At 46.9% G+C, this 25,475-nt stretch overlaps 1 protein-coding gene and 1 pseudogene across 1 annotated transcript; both read left to right on the top strand.

Moving 5' to 3' along the window:
* Positions 1-3,513: 3,513 nt before the first annotated feature.
* Positions 3,514-22,555, top strand: LOC148519614 (UDP-glucuronosyltransferase 1-2-like). Its single transcript, XM_088476415.1, has 5 exons — positions 3,514-3,567; positions 5,249-5,262; positions 7,570-7,639; positions 9,201-9,371; positions 22,251-22,555. Exons 1-5 carry the CDS (start codon positions 3,514-3,516, stop codon positions 22,299-22,301), a joined length of 360 nt encoding a protein of 119 aa, XP_088332541.1. The 3' UTR covers positions 22,302-22,555.
* LOC148519613 (UDP-glucuronosyltransferase 1A5 pseudogene) lies at positions 22,555-23,493 on the top strand (annotated as a pseudogene).
* The last annotated feature ends 1,982 nt before the right edge of the window (positions 23,494-25,475 follow it).

Raw genomic sequence — 25,475 nt, 5'->3', positions numbered from 1 at the left:
GATGTAAATATTTTAATATATTTAAGCACTCAGATGGCCAGGTTTCTATGTAACAGGCTGAAAAAACATAAATACCAGAAAGCCAATTCTGGTAACTCCTCCTAGCCTCCTCTGCTGCCGAAATCCCAGACTTAGCTAAGTCCAATGCATTTTTAGCGTCATGCGTTATTGAAAACATGTCTACATAACAACCTTTTCTTATCCGCTCCCTAACCTTAGACCTAACCCCCCTCAAAATCGCTGTATTGGAGCAATGGACCGCATCCCCCGACGCATCCGGAGCAGAGCTGGCCACGTTACCTGCTCTTTTAGGGCTCTTGCCCTTGCCCTTTAACTGCTGCACGTAATACTTCATCAGCTTACGTGGTTTTTCTGCGGAGCTAGAAGAATCAGAAGATTCTTCCAATCGCGACAATTGAGCGCTAACATTAGGCATAATGTTTTTCTCACCTGCTCCTGATGTGGAAGGAACCACCGACTCGATCGCAGATGAAGAGGCCTGTCCCTCGTTGCACGGTGCACCCACCGTACTTTGACACGTTGATGATTGATCCTCGGTGACCATAGAAGTGGATGCGGAGGCGGCCGTCACCGACTGAAGAGAAGGAATCTGTAAACTCAAAACATCAGCATTAGGGCCAACAACATCTAGTACGCTGGCAGCAACTACTGGCACTGACACAATCTGCAGCAATGGGGTAGCAGGGGGCTGCGCTGGTGCTACCTGACTGGGAACGGGGGGTAAAGCTGGCAGAGGAGCAAGTGGAAGGGGGGGCTGCAACGTCTGTTGCTGGCTTGCCTGCTGTCCATGCACATATTGTACCTGCTGTGCATACGGATTAAACGGCGCAGGTGCCGTGACATATTGTTGCGGAAATTGCCCGGCTCCTTGGACAAAGGGAGAGGGGCAAAACTGCTGAAAAGGCCCTGAAAATTGTGTTTGCATTGGCTGATGCCCTAAACCCTGGTTAAAATAAGGGGACCAATAGAAGCCCTGCGCAGGCATTCCACCCTGCACAAAATTTAATGCCTGCATCCCACCTTGAGTATTTGCTACAGTTGATGGGGAGGGGAACATAGGAGGGACAAAACTAGAAAATTGAGCCCCTCTGGGCGGGGCAAGCTGCCTGTGCAAAGAGACCCCCCCCCGGTGAAGCATTACGACTACCCATCTGCCTGACTAAATGACCCCTGGGGGAGGAGTGCACACTGCTTAACGGAGATGGCATGCAGCCCCCGGCCCTTAGAACCGTGGGGGGGGGGGGAATCTGAAGAGGTTAAAACCCGTTCATTAACTAAAATGGCACTCGCAACTTGGTGGGCGGGGCTTGCCGGCGGGGCAAATTGCCTGACCCATCTGGCGCTATCCTGGGAGGCCTGCGAGCGGGGGTGCCTGCAGGCTGGAAGGAGAAGGGGACGCCAGGGGATGCACGGAGCGTTCGCGATGGCTGACAGGGAGCGGGGTCCAGTGCACGCTGAAGCTAGGCGCGCGCTGCGTGTGACAGACAAAGCAGCGGCGACCGTTAAGAGGTCTCGCTGCTTCAACTAAGCGGCAGGGAGGGGGAGCACTGCGGCGTGGCCGGGGCATGGTGAGTGCAATGGAAAAAAACAAGGGACTGATAGCCGAAAACGAGAGGGGGGAGGGAGGTGAAGCAGGTAAGGAAGGTGAGGGAGGTGGGGGAGGTGATGAGGAAAGAGGGTTTAAAATTGAAAAGGCTGACAGGAAAAAAGAGGGAAATGTGAAGTCAATTTATAAGGGCAAGTTATAAGTAGCTTAGAAAATAAATTAGAAAAGTATAGGGACAGAAATTAACAGTATATCAGCAGATATCAGCAGACACAGGGTACTTATCAGACTGGAATCTGGTACACAATCTGGAAAGAGGAATCTAAACCCCTCCTCCAGCCTTTAAATAGTAATGCTAAACCCCGCCTAAACAGAGCAGCTAATAGGATGGCCATTTTGATTGACAACCATAAACACCAACCATAACCTGTCAACATCAAACCAGCTCTAACTAGTTTTGTTCCAATAAAAAACAGTGTGCTTATATCCTCTCAAGCTTTTACAAGCATTCGAGTATTTAAAAGCAAGTATCAAATGACACAGGGATAACACAGGCAGGGATGGATTGGGAACTTAAAGTGGCCCTGGAAAAAAAATGTGAAAGTAGCTCTATGTACGAAGGCGCGCGCTCAAAAAAGTGGATGTGGTCTCGTGACAATGGGTGTGGCCTACTGTGAAATGCCATGCCCAACAAAACCGTTCATAAAATCGTTGGTAACAAAATCATTGTATGTGTATGCAGCTATAGTGTTCATGATGTTCTAATTGCCTTTTCAGTATATCCCTGTTTTAGCTCTCTTTTTGTATTGGAGACAGGCAATCTCCAATTCTGCAAGTTGGCAGCTACATCCTCTGAGCCATATTCACCACAGGTCCCCACCAGGCGCCAAGGTTATTTTGTGATTATTCTTAGGCTTGGCAGCCTTCTTGGCAGTTGACGGTCTAGGAAAGGACTGCCCTTTTGGTTTTCCTTGGGGACGAAAGGACCGAAAGGAAGAAGTTCGAGCCTTTGAAGGGGCAGATGCTGAAAGCAGAAACGCAGATTTTGATGCTGTCAATGTGTCAACAATCTTGTCCAGGTCTGGACCAAACAAGATCTCCCCATTGTATGGTAATGCTTCCAGGCCTTTCTTAGAGTCAGCATCCACCCTCCAAGAGTGCAGCCACAGGGAACGGGGAGCAGACACGGCCGTGGCCGAGACCCTGGAGGTCAATAGACTGGCATCCAGAGAAGCCTCACCAATATACTGTATGCAGCCGCATCCCTAATGTGGCCAACCAATGACACCTAATTCTCAGGAGCTTCAGTGGAGAAGGAGTCCTCCAGTGCATCGACCAGCTCTCTATAGTTTTAGCTACCCATTGACGGGCGGGCAATAGCTCCTGAAAGAGAGTATATCAATTTCAGGCAAGTTTCCACCTTCTTATCTGTAGGATCCTTTAAGGAAGAAATGGAAGGCATAGGTAGTGTAGCACTTTTTATTAAATGTGTAACATGAGAATCCACCGCAGGAGGTAATTCCCATTTTTTTATAATGAGCCTCAGGAAATGGATAACATGCCAAATGCTTTTGAGGCTGATATCTCTTACCTGCCAATTGCCAGGCAGCAGCCATGTGCTCTACCAGCTGATCTGATAGAGGGAATACTACCGAAGTCACCTTTACCCGTTTAAATTGAGGGTGTTTGGATTGGACCGCATGCACAAAGGCAGGAATATTAATATTTGACCTAGTCTCCGCCTCTTGCATAGGGGAATCAGGGTTAGATGCATCAGCAATCTCCCTATCATCAGATGACATCTCAGACTCTGAGAATTGTGTGGACTGGGATGACAACACAGGACGCTTAGCGGGCTTCATGGGATTTCTCACCCTGCAACATGGTCTGAAGGGCAGTAGAGGAAGCCGCCAGGCTCTGCACTGAAGTAGAAAACACATCTACCCATGGTGGATGCAGAGCCTGTGGTAGCTCCTGTAAGGGAACGACAGTCTGCTGTGGTACAGGAGGAGTCTGCATAATCTGCGGTAGACCCTGAGAGGGAATGATGGTCTGCTGAGGCAACCACATATGGGGAAAAACAGCTGGGACCATCAGGCGGCCCGCAATGGAGACCAGGACCTGAGAAAAGGTAGCCCAAGGGGGCTCCTGTACCTGTGATGGTGGGCTTGGGGTGCAAGGCGGATTATAACACCTCACACATAACCCATCTCGAGCCAATTCCTTCTCACTTAAACCTGCAGCACATAGGGCCTGATTCAGACCCACTCGCGAGCGGCTGTCCGCTCGCAAGTGGGTCGATGGTCTGCACTGAGCATGCGCACGACGGAGGGAGCTCCGTCGTGCGCATGCGCCAGACACGACGAGCGAAGGACTTTCCTTCGCTCGTTGTGTCCGATCAAAGGGGGCGTGCTGTCAATGTTGATTGACAGCACGCCCCCTTTGGTGGGCGTGCCGGGGGCGTGCCTCCCTGATGGGGGCGTTCCCACGGGAACGCCTCCCGTCAGAAGCCGGCCCACTGACATCACTAGTGATGTCAGTGGGAGTGATTTTGGCTCTGATAGAGCCAAAATCACTCCGGAGCTTGCGGTTGAAAACCTCAACCGCAGGCTCCGGCTCGCAATTTTGATGGTCGCGATGGTCACGACCATCGCGGCCATCAAAATGCACGCTCGTATAGCCTGTGGGTGGTGACCCACAGCTATACGAGCGTCCAGGAGGACGCTCCATGAAAATGGAGCCCGGCCCTCATGCAGAGCGTGCGCTCTGCTCAGAGCGTACGGCTCTGAATGAGGGCCATAATCTGCAGGATTGCAGAAGGGGTGCTCCCTAAACCTAATCCTCCCGGGAGGTGCCTAAGCCTAACCCCCCTCATCCCCAGCTAAGTATATACTTACCCCAGCACAGGACGATTGGTCCGACGTCCTGTTGTCGTTCCGGCATGAGGATTAACATAGGCATCGCTATTTTGATGCCTATGTTAAATCCCTTGCCAGGAATACGTTGTCGGGATTGAGACCAGCGTACTCATAACTACATCCCCTTGTAAATAGTCACAGAGTTGCAGGTCTCTATAACAGCTTAGAGATTTATACTGCGGCTGAAGTACTTTCCCTCTTTGATGTGTAATTAGCTGCAGACCCGTGTGCTATGCTGCCTGTTCTGTACTCCTTTCCTGTCATCTCCTTACTAGCTGGCACATATGCTCCCCCAACTCTTTCCTTAACACTATTCTGAGCTGAAGAGTATGATGTTAAAACCCACACCACAATATGGCTATGCCCAGTTCCTGATGGATAACTTCCCCTCCTTGGCTTACATCAAGCTAATGTGGAGAACTAATCTGCCTAAGGAGTGTCCTTCAGCATGTGCAGGAGTTCTATTACTCAAAGCTGAAGAACAATGATGCCTTACAGTGAGGTAGACAGCGTTATGACTTTCTGTGCTGGCTCCAGCAGGACACTTTGCAGCTCCTCTTAGAGGCACTGCATGTACACCAGCACTTAAACTGTTACACAGGGATGACAGCTGATAACCGCACCCCAGTCGCTGCAGCAGCTCTCTCTCCTTCGGGTATGCCTTCTCCTGCCTCCAATCAGACAGCCCACTTATCACTGGATGGGAGCCTGGACTTCTGGAGCAACCCATAGCTGACGCTGCTTCCTCTGCCGGGACCCTGAGACCATAATTGCCAAGTAAGCTTATAACAAGCGGAATTGGGCTTGTTTTTTTTGCAAGTTGCTTGTTGCTTGTGATTGGGCTTGTTTTTTTTAAGGGTGCTTGTTTTTTGTTTTTTTTTGTGTATTGCTGAGGCACCTCTGGAGCTAAGTAAGTAAGTGTGTGTGCGTGCGTGCGTGCGTGTGTGTGTGTGTTTTGCACTGGTAGTGACTGAGGGAGGGGGGGAAGTTTATGTCTGGGGAATAGAGGGCAGTAACCAGTGAACAGGGTGAAGTTGGAGGGGGCAGGCTAGAAGGAGAGGAAAACTAGATGATAGAAATGAGGCAGGTATATGGGGGTGGGATAAAATAACTGAGGCTGTTAAAAAGAGGGGATAATGGAATTAGACAGGTGACATGAATGATGGAGGTAAAGAAGAGGGGTGAGAAAATTGTGGAGAAGAGTCAGATAAAGGAAAGGTGGGTACACACTAGACCTGGGGATAGCCAACCGTGGTCCTTGTGAGCTACCAACAGTGCATATTTTCCAGGTCTCCTCAGAATCACAAGTGAAATAATTAGCTTCACCTGTGGATCTTTTGAAATGGGTTAAGGCCCCCATACATCAGAGATTGATTGCAGCAATCATGCAATTTGCAATCGATTGTGTATAAAAAATCTTTCCCTTTTTCAATCGATTGCAATATTGCCCCAATCGATTGAAAAAGGGAAAGATTTTTATACACAATCGATTGCTAATTGCACGATTGCTGCAATCAATCTCTGATGTATGGGGGCCTTTAGTGAGTAATGACTACACCTGTGCACCTGTTGGGTGATCTGCAAAATGTGAACTGTTGGTAGCTCTCGAGAACCAAGGTTGGCTATCCCTGCACTAGACGATATATCGCCTGATCCTGCTGATTGGGCCGACATATCGTCCACATCGGCCAGCAGAGCCGCCCCTAGGCATAGGCATAATAAGCTAATGCCTAGGGGCGACTTGAATGCCTAATGGCATTGAAGGCTCTGCCTCTGCCTCCCACACGCCACTGCCACGATCGGAGCTCCGCTCTGACCTGGCAGCGCACCTGTCAGCCGGTCAGGTGACTTTGACTGGTCAGAATGAGCAGAACTAGCGGAGGTGCAGCCGGTGCCTTGTACCGGGGCCCGATATGGTGCAGGGGCCCATGGCTGCCATGGCGTGTGACGTCATGCGCGCCATGTCATAACAAGGGGCCGGGCTGCTGGAAGGAGAGGATCGAGAGGAGCAATGGAGAAGAAGCAGCCAAGGTAAGTGGTGGTGGCTGCGCTGGTATGGGATGGGGAGGATGCAAGGCTGAGACACACTTTGGGGCAGGGAGGCTGAGACACACTTTGGGGCGGGGAGGCTGAGACACACTCTGGGGCGGGGAGGCTGAGACACACTCTGGGGCGGGGAGGCTGAGACACACTCTGGGGCGGGGAGGCTGAGACACACTCTGGGGCGGGGAGGCTGAGACACACTCTGGGGCGGGGAGGCTGAGACACACTCTGGGGCGGGGAGGCTGAGACACAGTCTGGGGCGTGGAGGCTGAGACACTCTGGGGCGGGGAGGCTGAGACACACTCGGGATGGGGGTAGAAGGCAAGGCTGAGACACGCACTGGGGCTGGGGGGAAGGCTGAGACATGCACTGGGGCTGGGGGGGAGGCAAGGCTGAGACACACTCTGGGGCTTGGGGGGAGAAAGAGGCTGACATGCTGGGGGTGGGGGGAAAGAGGCTGACACATGCTAGGGGGCATCAGCCAAAATTTTGCCTAGGGCATCGAATTGGCTAGGGCCGGCTCTGTTGGCCAGTGTGTACCCACTATGCGTGACCCTGCACACTTCCGCGGGTTGTCCATCGGGGTCATTCCAAAGGCCTGCATGTAGGGCCGATGGAATGACCCAGATGCCGACGCCGGCATAGTGGATGGAGCCGGTGCCCGACATATCGAATGTTTGGTCACCACATCGTGCAGTATGTATCGACCACCCAATATATATTGCGTGGTCGGGCATCGTATCTCTGGATACACACATCGGCAAGTGTGTACCCAGCTGAAGACTGGCAAGGGAATGAGGTATGAAAAGAGGGAGGAGGTAAAAATAAGGCGGCTGATGTAGAGGGAGAAAAGCAATATAGGCAGATACGGCTGTGCATACACTAACATATTTAGGTTAGAGAAGAGGGGGAATAAAGGAAGTTAGGCAGGTAGAGAGTGAGGACAAAGAGACACCCCCCTAAATTGGGCTTGTTTATTGTTTTTATTAGGATTGGTTTGGGCTTGTTTTTTACTTATAGGCTGCTTGTTTTCCATTTCAGAGTTGGCAACACTGCCTGTGACGGCAGCGCCGAAACACCAACCAGCGCTGCCCACTGCCACGTCCCTCAGGTAGTGGTACTGCCCACTCTGGCTTCAATCACCTGGTACTCCCGACCAATACCTAGTCAGTGCTGGCAAGTCTCTGTGTGTGCTCTCGTGGGGGAACCGCAGTCTGGCGCTAGTGCCAGTGCTCCCTCCTTATATACCCCTTCTTCAGGGGCCGCAAGCCTCCCTCCTTTCCGCTCAGAGCACGAGCCTAGCTTAGCTGGCTCGTGCTGAGTCTAGCATGTTCTTCATGCCCCTTACACAGTATTTATCAGCTTCTAAGCAAACTAACCCCATACCCTGGATGCTCAATTATCCTGCTCTGGCTTCTACCCTATGAATACAGAGTAAATACATTTCTCTAACATAACATTTGACCACATAAAATTAATTAATAACACTATAACATATTATAAAGAATCAATAATATTTATACATAACTAAATAAATCATTACCACATCCTCCTATAATCATAAGCAGAGTGCGTGATTACTAGGTATATATATATATATATATTAGCCATACTGTAAACATGGCTACAAATATAAAGCCTTGATCACCAATATTGCGCTATGCACTTTATTGAATAGTGCTCACCATTGCCAGATGCAGATTGAACGCTAAAATATCTATTTACATTCAGCTGACTCCCTAATCAGCCCCATGTAAATGTGCTCTTAATACGGGAATGATCTCAAAGATTGCAAGGGTTGTTATGTTAACTAATTTGACATTTGCCCCTTAAAGCCAACACGTGTAGTACATAGCTCCTCCTACTCAGCGCAAAGTCCTAGGTTATTGCTCAGTGACATAGTGGAGACTGTCATATATCTGTCAGTACAGATCTCCAAAGGCAGTTTGCAGATAGGTTGTATTCTGCAGCCTGAGGACATGGCTAGCGCACATCTTTCCTTATATTTTACGGTTACGTTTGTGTTATTTACTTTTAGCCATGTAGCAATTGCTGAGGGTGGTAAAATTCTCGTTGTGCCTATAGATGGCAGTCACTGGCTTAGTATGCGCCCTGTGGTGACTTTATTGAGGCAGAAAGGACACCAAGTTGTAGTGGTTGCACCAGACGTCAATGTCCATCTTCAGACCGCTGAAGACTGTGAGGTGAAGTTCTACCCTGTGTCCTACTCCTTGGAACATCTACAGAAATATCACTCATCTTTTGCAAGGGAGCTTTTCACTGAAAGACCTGTTCTGCAGAAACTGTTAAAGATCCACGAGAAGATGAGTGAAGCAGGAACCCTACTGTTAAACTCTTGTGCACGAATGTTGAACAATACTGCGTTAATACAGTCCCTGGAAGAATTGAACTTTGATGTTCTCTTCACAGATCCTATGATCCCCTGTGGTCAAATACTTGCAGAGCACCTATCTGTACCCTCTGTTTTCTTCCTGCGTGGCCTACCTTGCAACCTAGATTATAAAGCCTCTAAATGCCCATTGCCATTATCTTACATTCCACAGACGTTGACAAGTTTGACCGATCGAATGACTTTTCCTCAACGGCTGATGAATGTCCTGTTTGACGCAGTCTCGTATTTCCTGTGTGATTCTGTTTATGCTCCTTACCAGCTGCTGGCCTTCGAATTACTACAGAGAGAGGTCAATTTGCAGGAGATTCTCGGCCATGCAGCCATCTGGCTGATGAGAATCGACTTTGTCTTTGATTACCCGAGGCCGGTGATGCCCAACATGGTCTTCATAGGAGGAATCAATTGTGTCAAACAGAAGTTTCTTAATCAGGTGGGAAATCTAAATTAACACTTTTGTTTTGTAATCTAAGACATATGCTGTAGGACATATAAACTTTTTTGTTGTAATCCATGTTGTAGGACATATTAACTTTTTATTTGGGAGGTAGTCAAGAAGCTGGCGGTCGAAATGCTGACCGCCGGCTTCCCGACTTGGAAATCCCGGCAAAGTACTGATGATAGGAGTCGAAATCCCGACGCCTATCATTATCCACCCACCAAATTCCCAACGCCCGGCATACCGAACAAAGGTAAGCCGGGCATTGTGAGCTGACAGCCGCGGGGGGCGGGTTAGGTTTAGGGGCTACTGGAGAGACTTAGGGTTAGGCATCCCCCGGGAAGGTTAGGGACAGGCTAGGGGGGTGTTAGGGTTAGGTACCCCCAGGGGAGGTTAGGTTTAGGCACTCCCCCGAGAGGGTCAGTTTTAGGGTGTGGGGAGGGGGGTTAGGTTTAGACACCCCTTGGGGGAGGTTAGGGTTAGGCACTAGGGTGGGAGGTTAGGGTTAGGCATCCCACAGAGTGTTAGGGCTAGGGGAGGGAGTGGGGAGGGTTAGAAAGCTTACTTATCTCCGCTGGTATCCGCAGTCTTTGGCATGCTGGTGTCAGGATAACAACCGCCGGGCTCACGTCCGGTGATAAATCATATCACACCCTTTTATTTATGTAATGCCTGCATATTACACAATGCTTTACAGAGAATGTTTAATTGTTCTCTGACTGATTAGAGTTTACCATCTACATTTCCTACCACATAAAAACCACACACTGGGTTTAATGTTGGCACAAGCCAATTAACCTACAAGTATAAAAGCAGCACAATGCTCAGGTAACAACAATATGCAATGAATGAGGAAGATAAACATAAAAATTAAAATGGTCAGTTTGGGAATATAAAATATTTATTGTACATATAAAAAACCATAAAAGGCTTAAAAAATGCTGTATAAATGCTGGTTTAAGCTCACATATAAAATAGCAGTATCACAACTCATAAGCAAAAACATTGTGTATATAAAACTATAATGTAACAAACTGAAACTCTTTAGTATCTAATAAAGTGACTAATTTATAACAAAGACTAAAACCTGCTAGACTAGGAAGCCTCTAATACAGAGGTTCCCAAACGCGGTCCTCAAGGCTCCTCGCCTATATTATATTATAGTGTATGGATGATATTACCTTCAATGAGGTCGGCGACTTGATGTTATAATCCGTAGAGGCTGGGGCATATTAGAGAGGAGGGGGCCTGTGTGCATTTCCCTTCCAGGGCCCCCTCCTCTCTCTCCGGCTGCTGGCAGCAGACTGACGTGGCTGACTGGTGACCGCAGCAGCAGTAGACTCTGGGCACTTGTCTGTGCCCAGAGTCTCCTGTGCATGCGCAGGTCGTGCCATTTTTCCAGCGAATTCCTTACTGGGCGCGCGCAAAATGCTGGAAAATGGCCACGGCGCCCTTTTTTCCCTGTGCTTTATGCAGGGCTGAGACACCCAACGTGGGACCTCGGAGAGGTAAGTATTAGATAATATGGGTGCCAGGGTGTGCGCTGTGGACCCAGGGGCCCATGTGCACTGCACACCATGTACCCATTATAGATATGCTCCGGCAAATAGGAGATCTCCTTTATTGTAATAGTACTGTATTCCAATTTAGGGATAAATGACTCCCAGAGGTGTACACTTAATCCTGCTTGTTTAGAAGGTGGTGAATAGGCAGGAAACACAGGGTATGGTGACCACTACCAGCCCTCTGATGAAACTGCAACGGCAGAGAAACGCGTTAGTAGTAGTGTGCTGGGACGCTCAGCTGCTTGCAGTTATCCACAGTTGGAGACGGATTCATTGCTACAAGTCTGATGGATGTGGGGATGACAAGCCTAATTATCCTGTTTATGTAAGTTTTTATCCCCTCTTGTTGTCTAACTGCGGGGCACATAGGTAGCAGAAGCGGTGACTGCATTACGTTGCTCTGCTTTACCTGCCCCTGCCCGTTGTGCTGTTGATGGCGGCTGCACTTGCTACTCCTTTCCATTGATCTCTGTTCACCTGTGTGTGTTGGTCTGGAGGTGGTTCACGGCACCACTATTGTCATTCATTTGCAGTGGCAGCTCTGTAAACACCATAACCTGCCATTACTGCCAACTCACCATCCTCTAAACAAACACCACTGGGAGTCATTTATCCCTAATACCACTTTCAAACAGAAAATGTAAAAAAACCCGGATTTTACCCGCATTTGTGTACCGGTTTGTTTTGCCATTGCCTGCCTGTACCCCCCTTCAGACAGAAGAGCAAATTACCGGGTCAAATATTTAAACCCGGTAATTTGCTGATTTACATAGGTATTTCTTCTGTCTGAAAGGGTCAGTCCGGGTCTAAATTCCCGTGTCTCCGACCATGGTAAATTCCTGGGTCGAAGTCCTGGGAATTTAGACCCGGGTTGACCCTTTCAGACAGAAAAAGGACCCATGTTAATCACAAATTACCAGGTTGAAATGTTTAACCCGGTAATTTGGTTTTCTGTCTGAAAGGGGTATGAATTGGAAGACAGCACTATTATAAAAATAGGGAAGTAGTCCAGAAGCTTAAGGTCTAAATCCCGACCGCCGGCTTCCAGACACTGTAATCCCGGCTTGGTACTAATGACAGGCGTCGAAAACTCGACGTCTATCATTAACCAGATGCCGGAAGACCGACGCCCGGCATACCGAACGAAGGTAAGCCGGGCGCCGGCAGGCGCATGGGGGGGGGAGGGTTAGGTTTAGGGCTCCCGAGGGGGACTTAGGGTTAGGCTAGGGGAAGGGAGGGTTAGGGTTAGGCACCCCCCCGGGAGACTTAGGTTTAGGCAGCGGGGAAGGGGGGGTTAGGTTTAGGCACTTAGAGGGGGAGATTAGGGTTAGGCACTTGGGGGGGAGGTTAGGGTTAGGCATCCCTAAGGGAGGGTTAGGGTTAGTGTAGGGAATTTGCTTAGCGATACTTACCTTAGGACGATCGGGATTTCCACCCTTGCCGGGCAGCCGCTGTTGGTATTTGAACCGCCGGCCATGCGTCTGCCGGTAATACTTACCACACCCACAAAAATATTCTATACAGATTATATCATTAAGTCGGCGACCTCATTAAAGGTAATATTCTAGCAGATGTATTCTGTGTGAACTAATATTCATTCATTTTAAATACAGGTGACACAATTTTTTGTGCCCTTTTTTGTAATCCGCACCATACAGACAGGACTTAAATAACCTATTAGAGGCTTCCTTGTCAAGTAGGCTTTAGTTTTTAAATGTTACCATTTAGTCACATTATTGGATACTAAACTGCCAGAGCAGGGATGGGGAACCTCAGGCCGGGGGGCTGCATAAGGCCCCCGGAATCATTTGGTCTGGCCCTCTGAGTTTTTTTCTGCTAGCCTTATCTGGCCTAGAAAGGCACCCTGCAGTCAGTATCTATGCAGCAGTTCCACCTGTATTGTTTTTATTATGCTTCAGACAGTCACATCGCTGCCCTTAAGCTCCCCATCTTCAGGATGCTCCGGGCATTGCTGTAATCACCGGCGATTGTGACGTAACACGGAGGGGGCATGGCCTGCAGCAGGCCCACAAATAATGTTATATATATGAAAATGGCCATCGGCAGGAAAAAGTTTCCCCACCCCAGTGCTAGAGTGTCAGTTTATTGCTTTATCTAGTATCATTAGTTGTGGCTTATGAATTGTGATCTTGCTGTTTATTTGGTACGTGAGCTTAAACCAGCATTTATACAGGTTTTTTTTTTTTTAAGCATTTTATGTTTTTTTTTTTATATGTACAGTACAATAAATGTTTTGTACACCCAAGTTAACCATTATAATTTTTTTGATTATCTACCTATAATTGCATACAGGGCCTGATTCAGAGCCGGACGCTCTGACAAGAGCGCTCGCTCTGAATCAGGGCAGTCCTATCTGTTATTGGAGCGGCCTCCTGGCCGCTCGCATAGATGTGGGTGACCACCCACAGCTTATGCGAGCGGCCAAAAAGATGGTCGCGATCGTCAAGACCATCGCGACCATCGGGCTTGCAACGAGACCCTTGCGGTAGGGTCTCGTCTGTCGCAAACCCTGGAGTGCTTTTGGCTCTATCAGAGCCAAAAGCACTCCCACTGACATCACTAGTGATGTCAGTGGGGCCGGCCCCAGACGGTAGGTGTTCCCATGGGAATGCCTCCGTCTGGGCAGCCACGCCCCCGGCACGCCCACCAAAGGGGGCGTGCTGTCACTCACCATCGACAGCACGCCCCCTTTGGTGCGAGACCCAAAGCGACGGCTTGGCCGTCGCTATTCGCATCTGACGATATTTAAATTGAACCTCTATATACCCCTGCCTGTACCTTCTAAAATCCTACCTATAAACCTCTAAGGATGACGCTCAATTTGCGTACGCAGTCATACAGTAAATAAAAGACTCCAGACTTGGAACATGTGGTTCCGAAGCACAAAGTATTATTCAAGTAAAAAGTACAGTCAGTTACACGCTATTGATTCAGACACAATTAATTATACAAAAGAATTATACATACCCCAAGTACAGTATACATATGCATGCGCTCTGGTCCAGATGTTAGGCATCAGCAAGAAACCCCTCATTCCTCAGCGTTCAGCAAGAAGACTAAAGACCCAGTGTTTGAGCACACATATTTATACCCCCCCAGAATAGACAGGACAATAGAGAAGTTTGTTGCTGATATCATTGGTTCCCAGGGGAGAAGCATCTGTTACAGAGCGTTTAACAGGCTGGTTCAAATAGACCCACCCAGCCTCTAACAACTGGGGGTCTCTTCCCTCCCACCCCCATGCTGCATCCTAACAGTTGTTCATAAAATATACATTTTGTTGCTTGTAGTCTCTGCGGTCCATAAGTTGAGAATGCATGATGCGATCTCCACACCGATAATACCGGAATTCTGTTGAAAGAGTACGCATCAGTACGAAACCAAACACGGCTCTCTTAGCATGTATAAAACCTTAGTTATCAAATATCTTTATTTCACAGCATTGAAACTAACTGAACCAACTTAAATCTTATACTTTAAAGCTTATTAAACCTTATGTGAGAATATGTAATGGGTGAGTATGCGGGGTTTGATATAAGGATGCTAGTTAACTTGGGGCAGATGCATGCGCATGAAGCTAACAACCAGCGTTTTCATACAGGATCTTAAGCATTCGCTAATATGCGATTAGTTAACAGCGCAATTGTGCGTAGTAATGTGTGTATGTGAAATGGTGAAAGATGCAATCGCATGATGCTAATAAAGAGCATTCGCATGCAGGATATTGTGCGTTTGCTAATGGGCGTCATGTTAGCAGCTCAATTGTGCGTAATGTGCGGTGTTTATACATGAGATTCCATCTATGATGGACTTATCATATTTATATATATATATACATGTACATACATACACACACACATATCATTCCTCACTCACAGTTTCAGACTGCAGTATAAATGTGTTACCTCCAGCTGTGAAGCTGGGGCCATTCTGTCTGGGTGTGGGGCTAAAACCTGTTTAGGATTCAGACACATTCAATTGTGTAGATCAATGCCTGGGTTATATTACAATTGCCACAACTATACTTATCTACATACAGGGATTCCCAATTTGTATGTAAAGCACTCACAGTTTCTGGTGCATTGTCTATTCTATTTACTTTTTCTCACAGGCTGTTCTTCTAGTTGCCCTTGGTAGATTATCAAAAACATTGCCATCTGTTCTTAGCTCGTGAGTTGTAACTTAAAGTGACGCTGGTCGCAAAATGGCGTCTTGCCGATTCTTGTTTCTAAAATGGAGTCTAGCTGCCATTCGCAAGATGGCGTTGCGCACGCTTCAATTTTAAACTGATCTTGTCTCAGCCAGTTATCCAGCTTCGACACGTCTCGCGCATGCACACGACGGAGCTCCCTCCATCATGCGCATGCGCACTAGGGCAACATCGACCCGCTTGTGAACACTGAGCGCTCGCGAGCGGGTCTGAATCAGGCCCACTGTTACCTGAGCATTACGCTTTTTTTCTTCTTGTACTTTCTCTGATTGTAGGGTCACATTCTCTTTGGCAGCTGCTCTGTGTGTTTTGCACCTGGGATATTTTTCCTTTTTGTTTAACCTACAGGTATGTTTATCAGACTGAGGGCCTGATTCAGAGTTGGGAATAGAGGGTCTGATTCAGAGCCAGACGCTCTGACAAGAGCGCTCGCTCTGAATCAGGGCCGTCCTACCTAATATTGGAGCGGCCTCCTGGCCGCTCGCATAGCTGTGGGTGACCACCCACAGCTTATGCGAGCGGCCAAAAAGATGGTCGCGATGGTCAAGACCATCGCAACCATCGGGCTTGCAACGAGACCCTAGCGGTAGGGTCTTGTCTGCCGCAAACCCTGGAGTGCTTTTGGCTCTATCAGAGCCAAAAGCACTCCCACTGACATCACTGGTGATGTCAGTGGGGCCGGCCCCAGACGGTAGGTGTTCCCATGGGGATGCCTCCGTCTGGGCAGCCACGCCCCCAGCACGCCCACCAAAGAGGGCGTGCTGTCACTCACCATCGGCAGCACGCCCCCTTTGGTGCGAGACCCATAGCGACGGCTTGGCCATCGCTATTCGGGTCTCACGCATGCGCACGACGGAGCTCCCTCCATCGTGCGCATGCGCACTTGGGCAACATCGACCCGCTTGCGAGCGCTCAGCGCTCAAGAGTGGGTCTGAATCAGGCCCAGAGTGAGAATTAGCACTTAACTGTGTACCTGGGCAAACCATGTTGCAATGCAAGGGGTGTAAATACATAAATTTTTTTGAATGTAGTGTAAATACTGGCTGCTTTTGCATGTAGCTCACAAATACTGCACAGCTTTATTATTACACTGCACTTTAGATGTCAGTTTGGACATGTCCCTCCCAAATCTAAATCTCTCTGCACATTTTAAATCTGCCACACCTGCAGTGCAGCATGGTTTCACCAAGATGATCAGTTGAGAGAGAGATCTCTCTAATCCCAACTCTGAATCAGCCCCTGAGGGAGCATTTGTAGAAAACCCATGCAACCACTGGGCCTGATTCAGACCCGGTCGCAAGCACTGAGCTCTCGCAACCGGGTCGATGGTGGCCCAGAGCGCATGCGCACGACGGAGCCGGCTCCATCGTGCACATGCGCGAGACCCGGATAGCGACGGGCAATCCGTCGCTACGGGTCTCGTACCAAAGGGGGCATGCTGTCGATGTTGAGTGACAGCACGCCCCCTTTGGTGGACGGGCCGGGGAGTGGCTGCCCAAACGGAGGCGTTCCCATGTGAACGCCTCCGTTTGGGGCCGGCCCCACTGACATCACGAGTGATGTCAGTGGGAGAGATTTCGGCTCTGTTAGAGCTGAAATCTCTCTGGGGCTTGCGGTAACGAGACCCTACCACAAGGGTCTCGTCACAAGCCCATCTTCCTGGCCGCTCGGTATAGCTGTGGGTGGTCACCCACAGCTATACGAGCAGCCAGGAGGCCGTTCTAAAATCAGGGCCACAGTCCAAACAAATACTTCACATCGGTAGTGCCCTTGGCAGAAGCAGCTATATATGTGTAGAGAGTCTAACTGGTTGATCTAGGGCAGTGGTTTCCAACCCGTAGCTCGCGTGCTACTGGTAGCTCGCAGTGTTCATTTTGGTAGCTCTCCTAGCTGCAGTACTGCCATGTCAACTAGGAGGGTAGGTTGCCTAGCTGCAGTACTGCCAAGTCAGGCCATGGGGAAGCGAGTCAAGTGATTGCCATAGCCACTACGATCACCTTACGTGCTTCCCCAAGGTTCTACCCACTGCAACTAGGGCAGGGGTGGAGCTGCACAATACGTGATAAACACTGCGAGTGACTCCTGCCCAGCCCTCTTGAAGAAAATAACACAGCAGCCCTGTCTATATCTTTTGCTCCTCTACCGCACTTAGGAGATTATTCAGACCCGCAAGTTGTGGCGCTCGCTGGCAAAAAGGGGCCGGATATTTAAATGAAGTGCACGCACTGCGTCGCGTTAGGACGCCCACTATGTTATAGCGAGCTACGGCAAAGTGCGCTCGCAAGTGTATAAAGACGCCCCCTTGCCACTCGCAACACACGTGGGATTAATCGGGACCATCGAGAGCCATCGGAGCTGCTCACAGCCTTGAGGTTGCCTTAACCCGCCGCAAGCCCAGCGATCAGTGCGGCCTGAAATACATACAGGTGACGTGAACAATGACGCTACTTTGCTAATTATGCACGCCATTTAAACAGCTTTTTGGCGGCCTGACATGCCTGCGTCCGCAACACCACTCCCCCGTTTACAAGCACCTTCCCCAGTTACTACCCACAAACGGCACTATATGTCACTCAAATTAGCGGCCTGATAGTGGCTTACGAGCAACCAAAAACAGATCGCAAAGACTGGTTTGCGCACGCGCACTGCAAAATATACGCATGCGCAGATGGGCGAAAATCGCTCAGAGCGAGAGAGCGCAACTTAGCGACCGAGTCTGAATCAGGTCCTTATCTCCTTTGAGCCGGTAATTAACAGTGAAATGTGCCCGTTCTTAAACTTTATTTACAAATTGCAACAATATCACTGTATTAATTACATGCACTGTAGTTTTCTATGAAACATTTTTTTTTTCATTTTCATTGTTCGGTTTATTAGCCTTTTTTTTTTTTTTGTTTCTATCATTTTAATAGCTCTTCAGGAGGTTTAATTTGTCTCGAGTAGCTCACACCCCAATTAAGGTTGGCGACCATTGCTCTAGGGGTTATGACTCCTGACAGTTTCGTGCCATGATTCTGACTATCTGGAAGTAAGAGATTATCTGTATCTCTCTAGAGATAGCCTATTGCTGATACTGGAGGGAGGGGAAGGTATAACCCGAAGCACTGGTAAAGCTCCACCAGCGAAACAATCGTTTACCATGCCCTCCCCCCCCCCCCCCCCCCCCCCCCCGGAGGCAGCACGGTGCCAGTGGTGTCTGCACTGATGCAGTAACACTAGGATAAGCCGTGGCATTCCTTTGCTGACCATCACCCTGTTGCCAGTACTGCGGTGACTACCGTTACTGCTGCACACATTACCAGCTCCTACTAAGACCCAGTTACTTCTGTTTCAGGATCGACCTACAAGCTGAAACACACACACTCTCTCCCTGCGCTACATTGTGCAAGTGACCTGTGTGACTCTGCCGGCCTTCCCTTCTTCTTCACTTCGGGTTGGAAACTCTGGCCAGGACTGCTCACCAGTAGTTCATTGTGGGTCATCACACACTACCGGCAGTAGCATCACAGCCGGTCCTATTCCCCTGCCCCTGCACTGTCCTCCTTCCTCAGGCTCTCTCATTGTGGTTGTTTGTGGGTATTAGCAGCCTGCAATAGTATCATACTGCAACCACATCTCCAAAAAAGCAGAAGTCCGTTTCCTTTCTTCTGACCACCAGGTAAGGGTGAGAGATCCGCTCACACACAACTCACTGGTAACACCTAGTGTGCATCAGTGATCTACACCCCTAAAATAAAGGGGACCCTACTATTTATTGTACATCTTTTAGGCCTAGGCAGCACAGACTGTGTAATGGTTAGCATTACTGCCTCACAGCACTGATTCGATTCCCACCAAGGCCCTACCTGTGTGGAGTTTGTATGCTCTCCCTGTGCTTACGTGGGTTTCCTTCGGGTGCTCCGGTTTCCTCCCACACTTCAAAAATATACAGGTAGTTTGAATGACTCCCAACAAAAAATAACCCTAGTGTGTGTGTGTGTGTGTGTACATGTGATAGGGGATATAGATTGTAAGCTCCACTGGCCAAATATTCTCTGTTAAGCACTGCAGAATATGTGTGTGCTATATAGATAACTGTTAATAAATATATAAATAAATAAGTAGGCCATGCACCATATATTGATATGGATAATTTGCAAGTTGTACAATATACTAACTACAATAAGACACTGTTGCTCATATATAGTTGCTGTGTGACAGAACAGGCAGTGCTGTGCCATATGCAAAAAAAGTATATAGCAATTATATATCTCTACCCGGGTTACTGTGCAGTGTGAAAGGGCCCAGTTGAAATGCCCCATTACCGGCATTTGAACTCTGGTAACAAGCATAGTTGAACAACAGTTCAACCCGAATTGCGGTGCGGTATGAATGGGTAACCCGGGTTGAGACGACCTGGGTCTCGTTCACTGAATAGAGAGACCTGGTACTTGGAGATGATCTTATCTCCAAGCGGTGGCTTAGCACCGATGGCGGTGACGTCATCGACCCGGCATTATTGCCAGGTCGGGCCGCCAGTTTGAAAGGGGTCTCAGATGGGTCGCACCTGGGATGGACACGTGTACAAATTCCGGATACGACACGCCAATTGCGATGTGAAAGGGGTATAAGTTAAGTTCAACTGTCTCGTTTAAGCCATTTGGATATAATGAATCCATTTTGAACATCCAAAACGTCTCTTGTTTACACAAAGTTCTAATTTGATCTCCGCCTCGTTTGGTAGCTGGAAGTTTTTCAATCCCTATAAATGTCAGTGATTTAGGGTCACCATTATGAGACTCGCCTAGAAATACTGTGATTTTGAACTCTATTTAGAATATTTCTATGGTGCTCCATAAATCGAGATTTTAGTGTCTTTATTGTTCTGCCTATGTATTTTAGGTCACATTCGCAAATCAATAAATATATTACAAATCTGGAATTGCAATTAATGAAACTTCTTATCTCATAGGCTTTTTCCATTTTGGATATATTAGAGGTTTCATTTACTGCATGGTGGCTTGTATGTAGTGCACATGTTTCCTCCACATTTATAGAAGCCCAAAGGTCTAGAGGGCAGCCAAAAGACCAATCCCGTGTCCACCTCTCCAGTTTTTATAGTCTTCATATGACTTTGGTGCTAGCAAATTCTTAAGAGATTTATTTTTTCTAAAAATGACATGAGGTTTAGAGGGAATAAGATATCCCAAAATACTATCCTGCTTTAAAATGTTATAAAATGTTTTACAGATAATTTGTTTGATTTCCTGACAATGACTATTGAAAGTGGCTACAAAGGCTAGTTCTCTCTCTTTCTCCCTCAAATCCTGTTGTCTATTAGTTCTCCAGCTTATTAATGATTCTCTATCCAGTTGTCTGGTATCCTCAAATGCTTTGGTAACCAAACAGTCTACATAGCCCCGTGAATGAAAGAAGTCAATCATAGTCTTAGCTTGTGTTTCAAAAGTGCCCAACGCTGAACAATTCCTCCTCAAATGAAAAAATTGTCCATTTTGGAATATTGCATTTCCAGGGGGGATAGTGGGCACTTCTGAAGTGTAAGTAGGTATTGGTTCCCTCTTCTTTGGAATAATTTGATATACAAATATTGTTATCTTTAAAGTCAAGTTCAGAAAGTTGATGCATTGTTGGGGAAAAGAGTCAAATGATAAGTGTTGTAATTTAAAAGGGAAATCAAAATCAAGTGGTTTTTGTGGTCCGTATTGCTAATGACAAATAAATCAATGTGGTGGCCATTGAGGACCAGATTGACGCCGAAGCTGCCCGCCCACACATAGTGGTGTTTGACCTCACCCATGTATAAGTTGGCATACCTCGGCGTGAACCTGGTCCCCATGGCTGTACCCATTACTTGTAAATACATGACACCTGAAAAAAAGGAAAACATTTCTGACTCCAAATGTAGGAAATAGATTAGACAAGGAAAGTTCTATGTGTTACAGAAAGGTCACCTTCTAGGGCTAATCGTCTTTTGATCACTTGAATACCAAGATCTTGTGGAATATTTGTATATAGTCCATCTAGCGTATGAAAAGCATAACTGTGTTTCCACTTTATATTTTTGATAAGTTGTAGAAAAATGTGCGGTATCCTTTGTGTATGTCCTTAGAGTAAGCACACGAGGTTGTAAGAATGAGTCCACATAGAAAGACAAATTGGAAGTAAAAGAGTTTATACCTAAAATTATAGGGTGATGTGAAGGACTTGTGTATTTTTGCAAGATGGTAGGAAATTGCAGTGGTGGGAAAAGGGGAGTAAAGAAACTGGAATTCCTCTTTTATAAAAATACTCTTCATGACTGCACTATTAAGAAGGGTGTGTAACTCTATGAGAAATCCAGGGGCAGGGCCAGAGGCTAATTTGGTATAAAATGACGTATTATTTAGTTGTCTCAGTGCTTCATGTATGTATTCTGATTTATTCTGAATAACAAGTGCTCCCCCCCCCCCTTTGTCAGCTTCCTTAATGATTATTGAAGTGTCTTTCATAAGGTTGCGGGGGAGCCTTTTTCTCCCATTTGTTGAGATTGGATTTCCTGCTCGGCTTAAAATTCCATTTGAGCGCACATGTGTTTGAAATCTTCCAATTTAGTTTCATAAAAACTTTCTACATTGTTGCTCTTATACTTAATTTGAAAATCATTCTGACTTTAATTTAAATGTACCTTTGTTCTTAATGTCAAATATAGATTGTATTTGTTGGAGGGGAGGGGGGGTCTGACTGATTTTCTTCCCACAGTTCCATAAGAGTATCTAGAGCAGGTCCACCTCCTGAGTCCACATAACGGGTAAAGCTTCTTCCCCTCTTTTTTCTAAACTTTGTTTTGGGAAAATACCTTTTCTCTACATACTGATCTGATAAATCTGTTAAGGTCCACAAATAGATTAAAGATAATCGGGGATGAGGTGGGTGCAAATTTAAAACCTTTGCTTAGGAGTGATATCTCATTGTTGGTCAGAATTCTTGAGGAAAGGTTATAAATATATTTTGGGAATTATGTTTCTTAGAGTTTTAACTCTCAAGTTTTTCCCTCCCCTTCTGCCTCGAAATCTGAAACCCTTTTTCTTTTTTTTGCAGATGCGTTCCGTGCGAAATCGCAGCTGCGTTCGCATTAGTGATCGCTACTGAATCAGGCCCACAGATTGAAAGCTGAAATATCTATATACATTCACCTGACTCCCTAATCAGCCACATGTAAATGTGCTGAGTACGGGAATGATCTCAAAGGTTGCAAGGCTCGTAATGTAAACTAATATGACATTTGCCCTTTAAAACCAATATGTGCAGTATATAGCTTCACCTTCTCAGCGCAAAGTCCTAGGTTATAGCTCAGTGACGTAGTGGAGACTGTTATATATTTGACAGTACAGATCTGCAAAGGCAGTTTGCATATAGGTTGTATTCTGCAGCCTGAGGACATGGCTAGCGCACATCTTTCCTTATATTTTACGGTTACGTTTGTGTTATTTACTTTTAGCCATGTAACATTTGCTGAGGGTGGTAAAATTCTCATTGTGCCTACAGATGGCAGTCACTGGCTTAGCATGCGCCCTGTGGTGACTTTATTGAGGCAGAAAGGACACCAAGTTGTAGTGGTTGCACCAGAAAGCAATCTGCATCTTCAGACTTCTGAAGACTGTGAGGTGAAGTTCTACCCTGTGTCCTACTCCATGGAACATCTACAGAATCATTTCTCATCTTTTGTAAGGGAGCTTTTCACTGAAAGACCTTTTCTGCAGAAATTTTTAAAGATCCACGAGAAGATGAATGAAGCAGCAACCCTAATGTTAAACACTTGTGTACAAATGTTGAACAATACTCCGTTAATACAGTCCCTGGAAGAATTGAATTTTGATGTTGTCTTCACGGATCCTATGATCCCCTGTGGTCAAATACTTGCAGAGCACCTATCTGTACCCTCTGTTTTCTTCTTGCGTGGCATACCTTGCCACCTGGATTCTAAAGCCTCTAAATGCCCATTGCCATTATCTTACATCCCACGGATGTTGACAAGTTTGACCGATCGAATGACTTTTCCTCAACGGCTGAAGAATCTCCTGTTCGACGCATTCTTGTATTTCCTGTGTGATTCTGTTTACAATCCTTACCAGCTTCTGGCCTCCGAATTCCTACAGAGAGAGATCAACCTCCTGGAAATTCTTGGCCATGCAGCCATCTGGCTGATGAGAATCGACTTTGTCTTTGATTACCCAAAGCCGGTGATGCCCAACATGGTCTTCATAGGAGGAATCAATTGTGTCAAAAAGAAGTTTCTTAATCAGGTGGGAAATCAAAAATAACATTTTCTTAAAAAAAAATCTGAAACATATGTCCTCCATGTAGTAGATGATTTTATTTCATTGTACATATTTGCATTTTTATTTATATAGCGCCTGCATATTACACACTGTTTTATAGATAATGTTTAATTTGCCCAGTCTGATTAGAGCTTACCCTCTAAATTCCATATAACATGAAATCACACACTGGGGTTAATGTTTTACAGGAGTCAATTTACCTACAAGTATGTTTATCGGACAGTGGGAGCATCGGTAGGAAAGTTAACCCATGCAAACACAGGGTAAACACAAAAACTTCACATCGGCCCTTGGCAGAAGCACATTATTATTATTATTATTATCATCATTTATTTATATGGCGCCACAAGTGTTCCGCAGTGCCTTACAAAGTACATAGGCAAATAGGTTGACTTACAGTACAATACAATACAGGACATGGATAATATACATTGCTACATTCGCAACCATAAAACCCAGATAAGCAACAGAGCAAAGCAACCAAGTGTTAGGTGCCCTAGTGGGGAGTAAGAAGTAGATGGAAGTAGAATTAGGAGAAGCACAAGAGGGTAGAGGACCCTGCTCATAAGAGCTTACATTCTAACCTCACGTGCTTCTCCTCCCCCTACTTATAGTATAATTTACTCCTAACTCCCCACAACGGCACCTAGCACCTGGTTGCTCATGTCCTGCTGCTTGTGTTATGCAGCTATGTTTATAACCATGTACTTGTCCTGCATTGTTTTGTATTACTATTAACTGTTTTTCTTGTGTGCTCATTTATGTACTGTGTAAGGCGCTGCGGAACCTTTGTGGCGCCATATAAATAAAGGATAATAATAATAACAATAATAAAGGGGTGGGACAGACAAACAGGTGTGACACAGATGGGGTAGGCAGGGAGGAAGGAGTATGTAGCAGCAAGTTAAGATGATAGCTGGAAGGCTTTGATGAAATTGTGGGTTTTGAGAGCCTGTTTGAAGGATTGTAGAGAGGTGGAGAGTGTGATGGGAAGAGGGAGAGAGATCCAAAGGTGGGGAGCAGCGTGGGCAAAATCTTGGAGACGGGAGTGGGAGAAAGTAATCAATTGGCATGAGAGGTGGCGTGCATTTGTTGAACGAAGAGGGCGGACAGGAGAGAGAAGGGAGATGAGATCCGAGATGTAAATGGGAGGGGATTGGGTGAGGGCTTTGTAAGTGAGTGTGATAACCTTAAATTGGGTTCTGAAAGGGAAGGGGAGCCAGTGGAGAGCTTGTAGAAGAGGGGAGGCAGATGCAGAGCATTTTGATAGGAAGATGAGCTGAGCAGCAGCATTGAGGATAGACTGGAGAGGGGAGAGAAGGGAGTTGGGGAGGCCAGATCGGAGGAGGTTACAGTAGTCCAATCTGGAGATGACCAATGAGTGTATGAGGATTTTAGTGGCATGCTGGGTGAGAAAGGGTCTAATCATGGAAATATTTTTGAAGATGAAAATGACAGGACTGCGAGAGATTCTGGATATGTGGTTTAAAGGAGAGGGAGGAGTCCAGGATAACTCCAAGACAGCGCACTTTGAGGCTAGAGGAGATAGTTGTGCCATCAATTGATAAAGAAATGGTGGGAAGTGTGGTTATGTTGGGGGGTGGGAAAATGATCAGCTCAGTCTTAGACATATTAAGTTTAAGAAATCGCTGGGACATCCAGGAAGAGATGGCAGAGAGACAGTTGGAGATATGAGTGAGTAGAGAGGGGGAGAGGTCAGGGGAGGAAAGGTAAATCTGAGTATCATCAGCATAGAGATGATATTGGAGGTCAAAAGAGCTGATGAGTTCACCTAGTGAGCACGTATAAAGTGAGAAAAGGAGAGGTCCAAGAACAGAACCTTGGGGAACATCTACTGTAAGAGGCTGTGGGGGGAAGAGGAGTCATGAGAGGAGACAGAGAAGGATCGGTCAGGAGAGGCAGGAGGATAGCCAGGAGAGGGCAGTGTCATGTAGACCAAGGGAGTGAAGGATTTGCAGAAGTA

This window comes from Taudactylus pleione, unplaced genomic scaffold (assembly GCF_031769625.1).
Source record: "Taudactylus pleione unplaced genomic scaffold, aTauple2 ptg000188l, whole genome shotgun sequence".
Taxonomy (NCBI): domain Eukaryota; kingdom Metazoa; phylum Chordata; class Amphibia; order Anura; family Myobatrachidae; genus Taudactylus; species Taudactylus pleione.
This window is presented reverse-complemented; position numbering and strand designations above follow the sequence as displayed.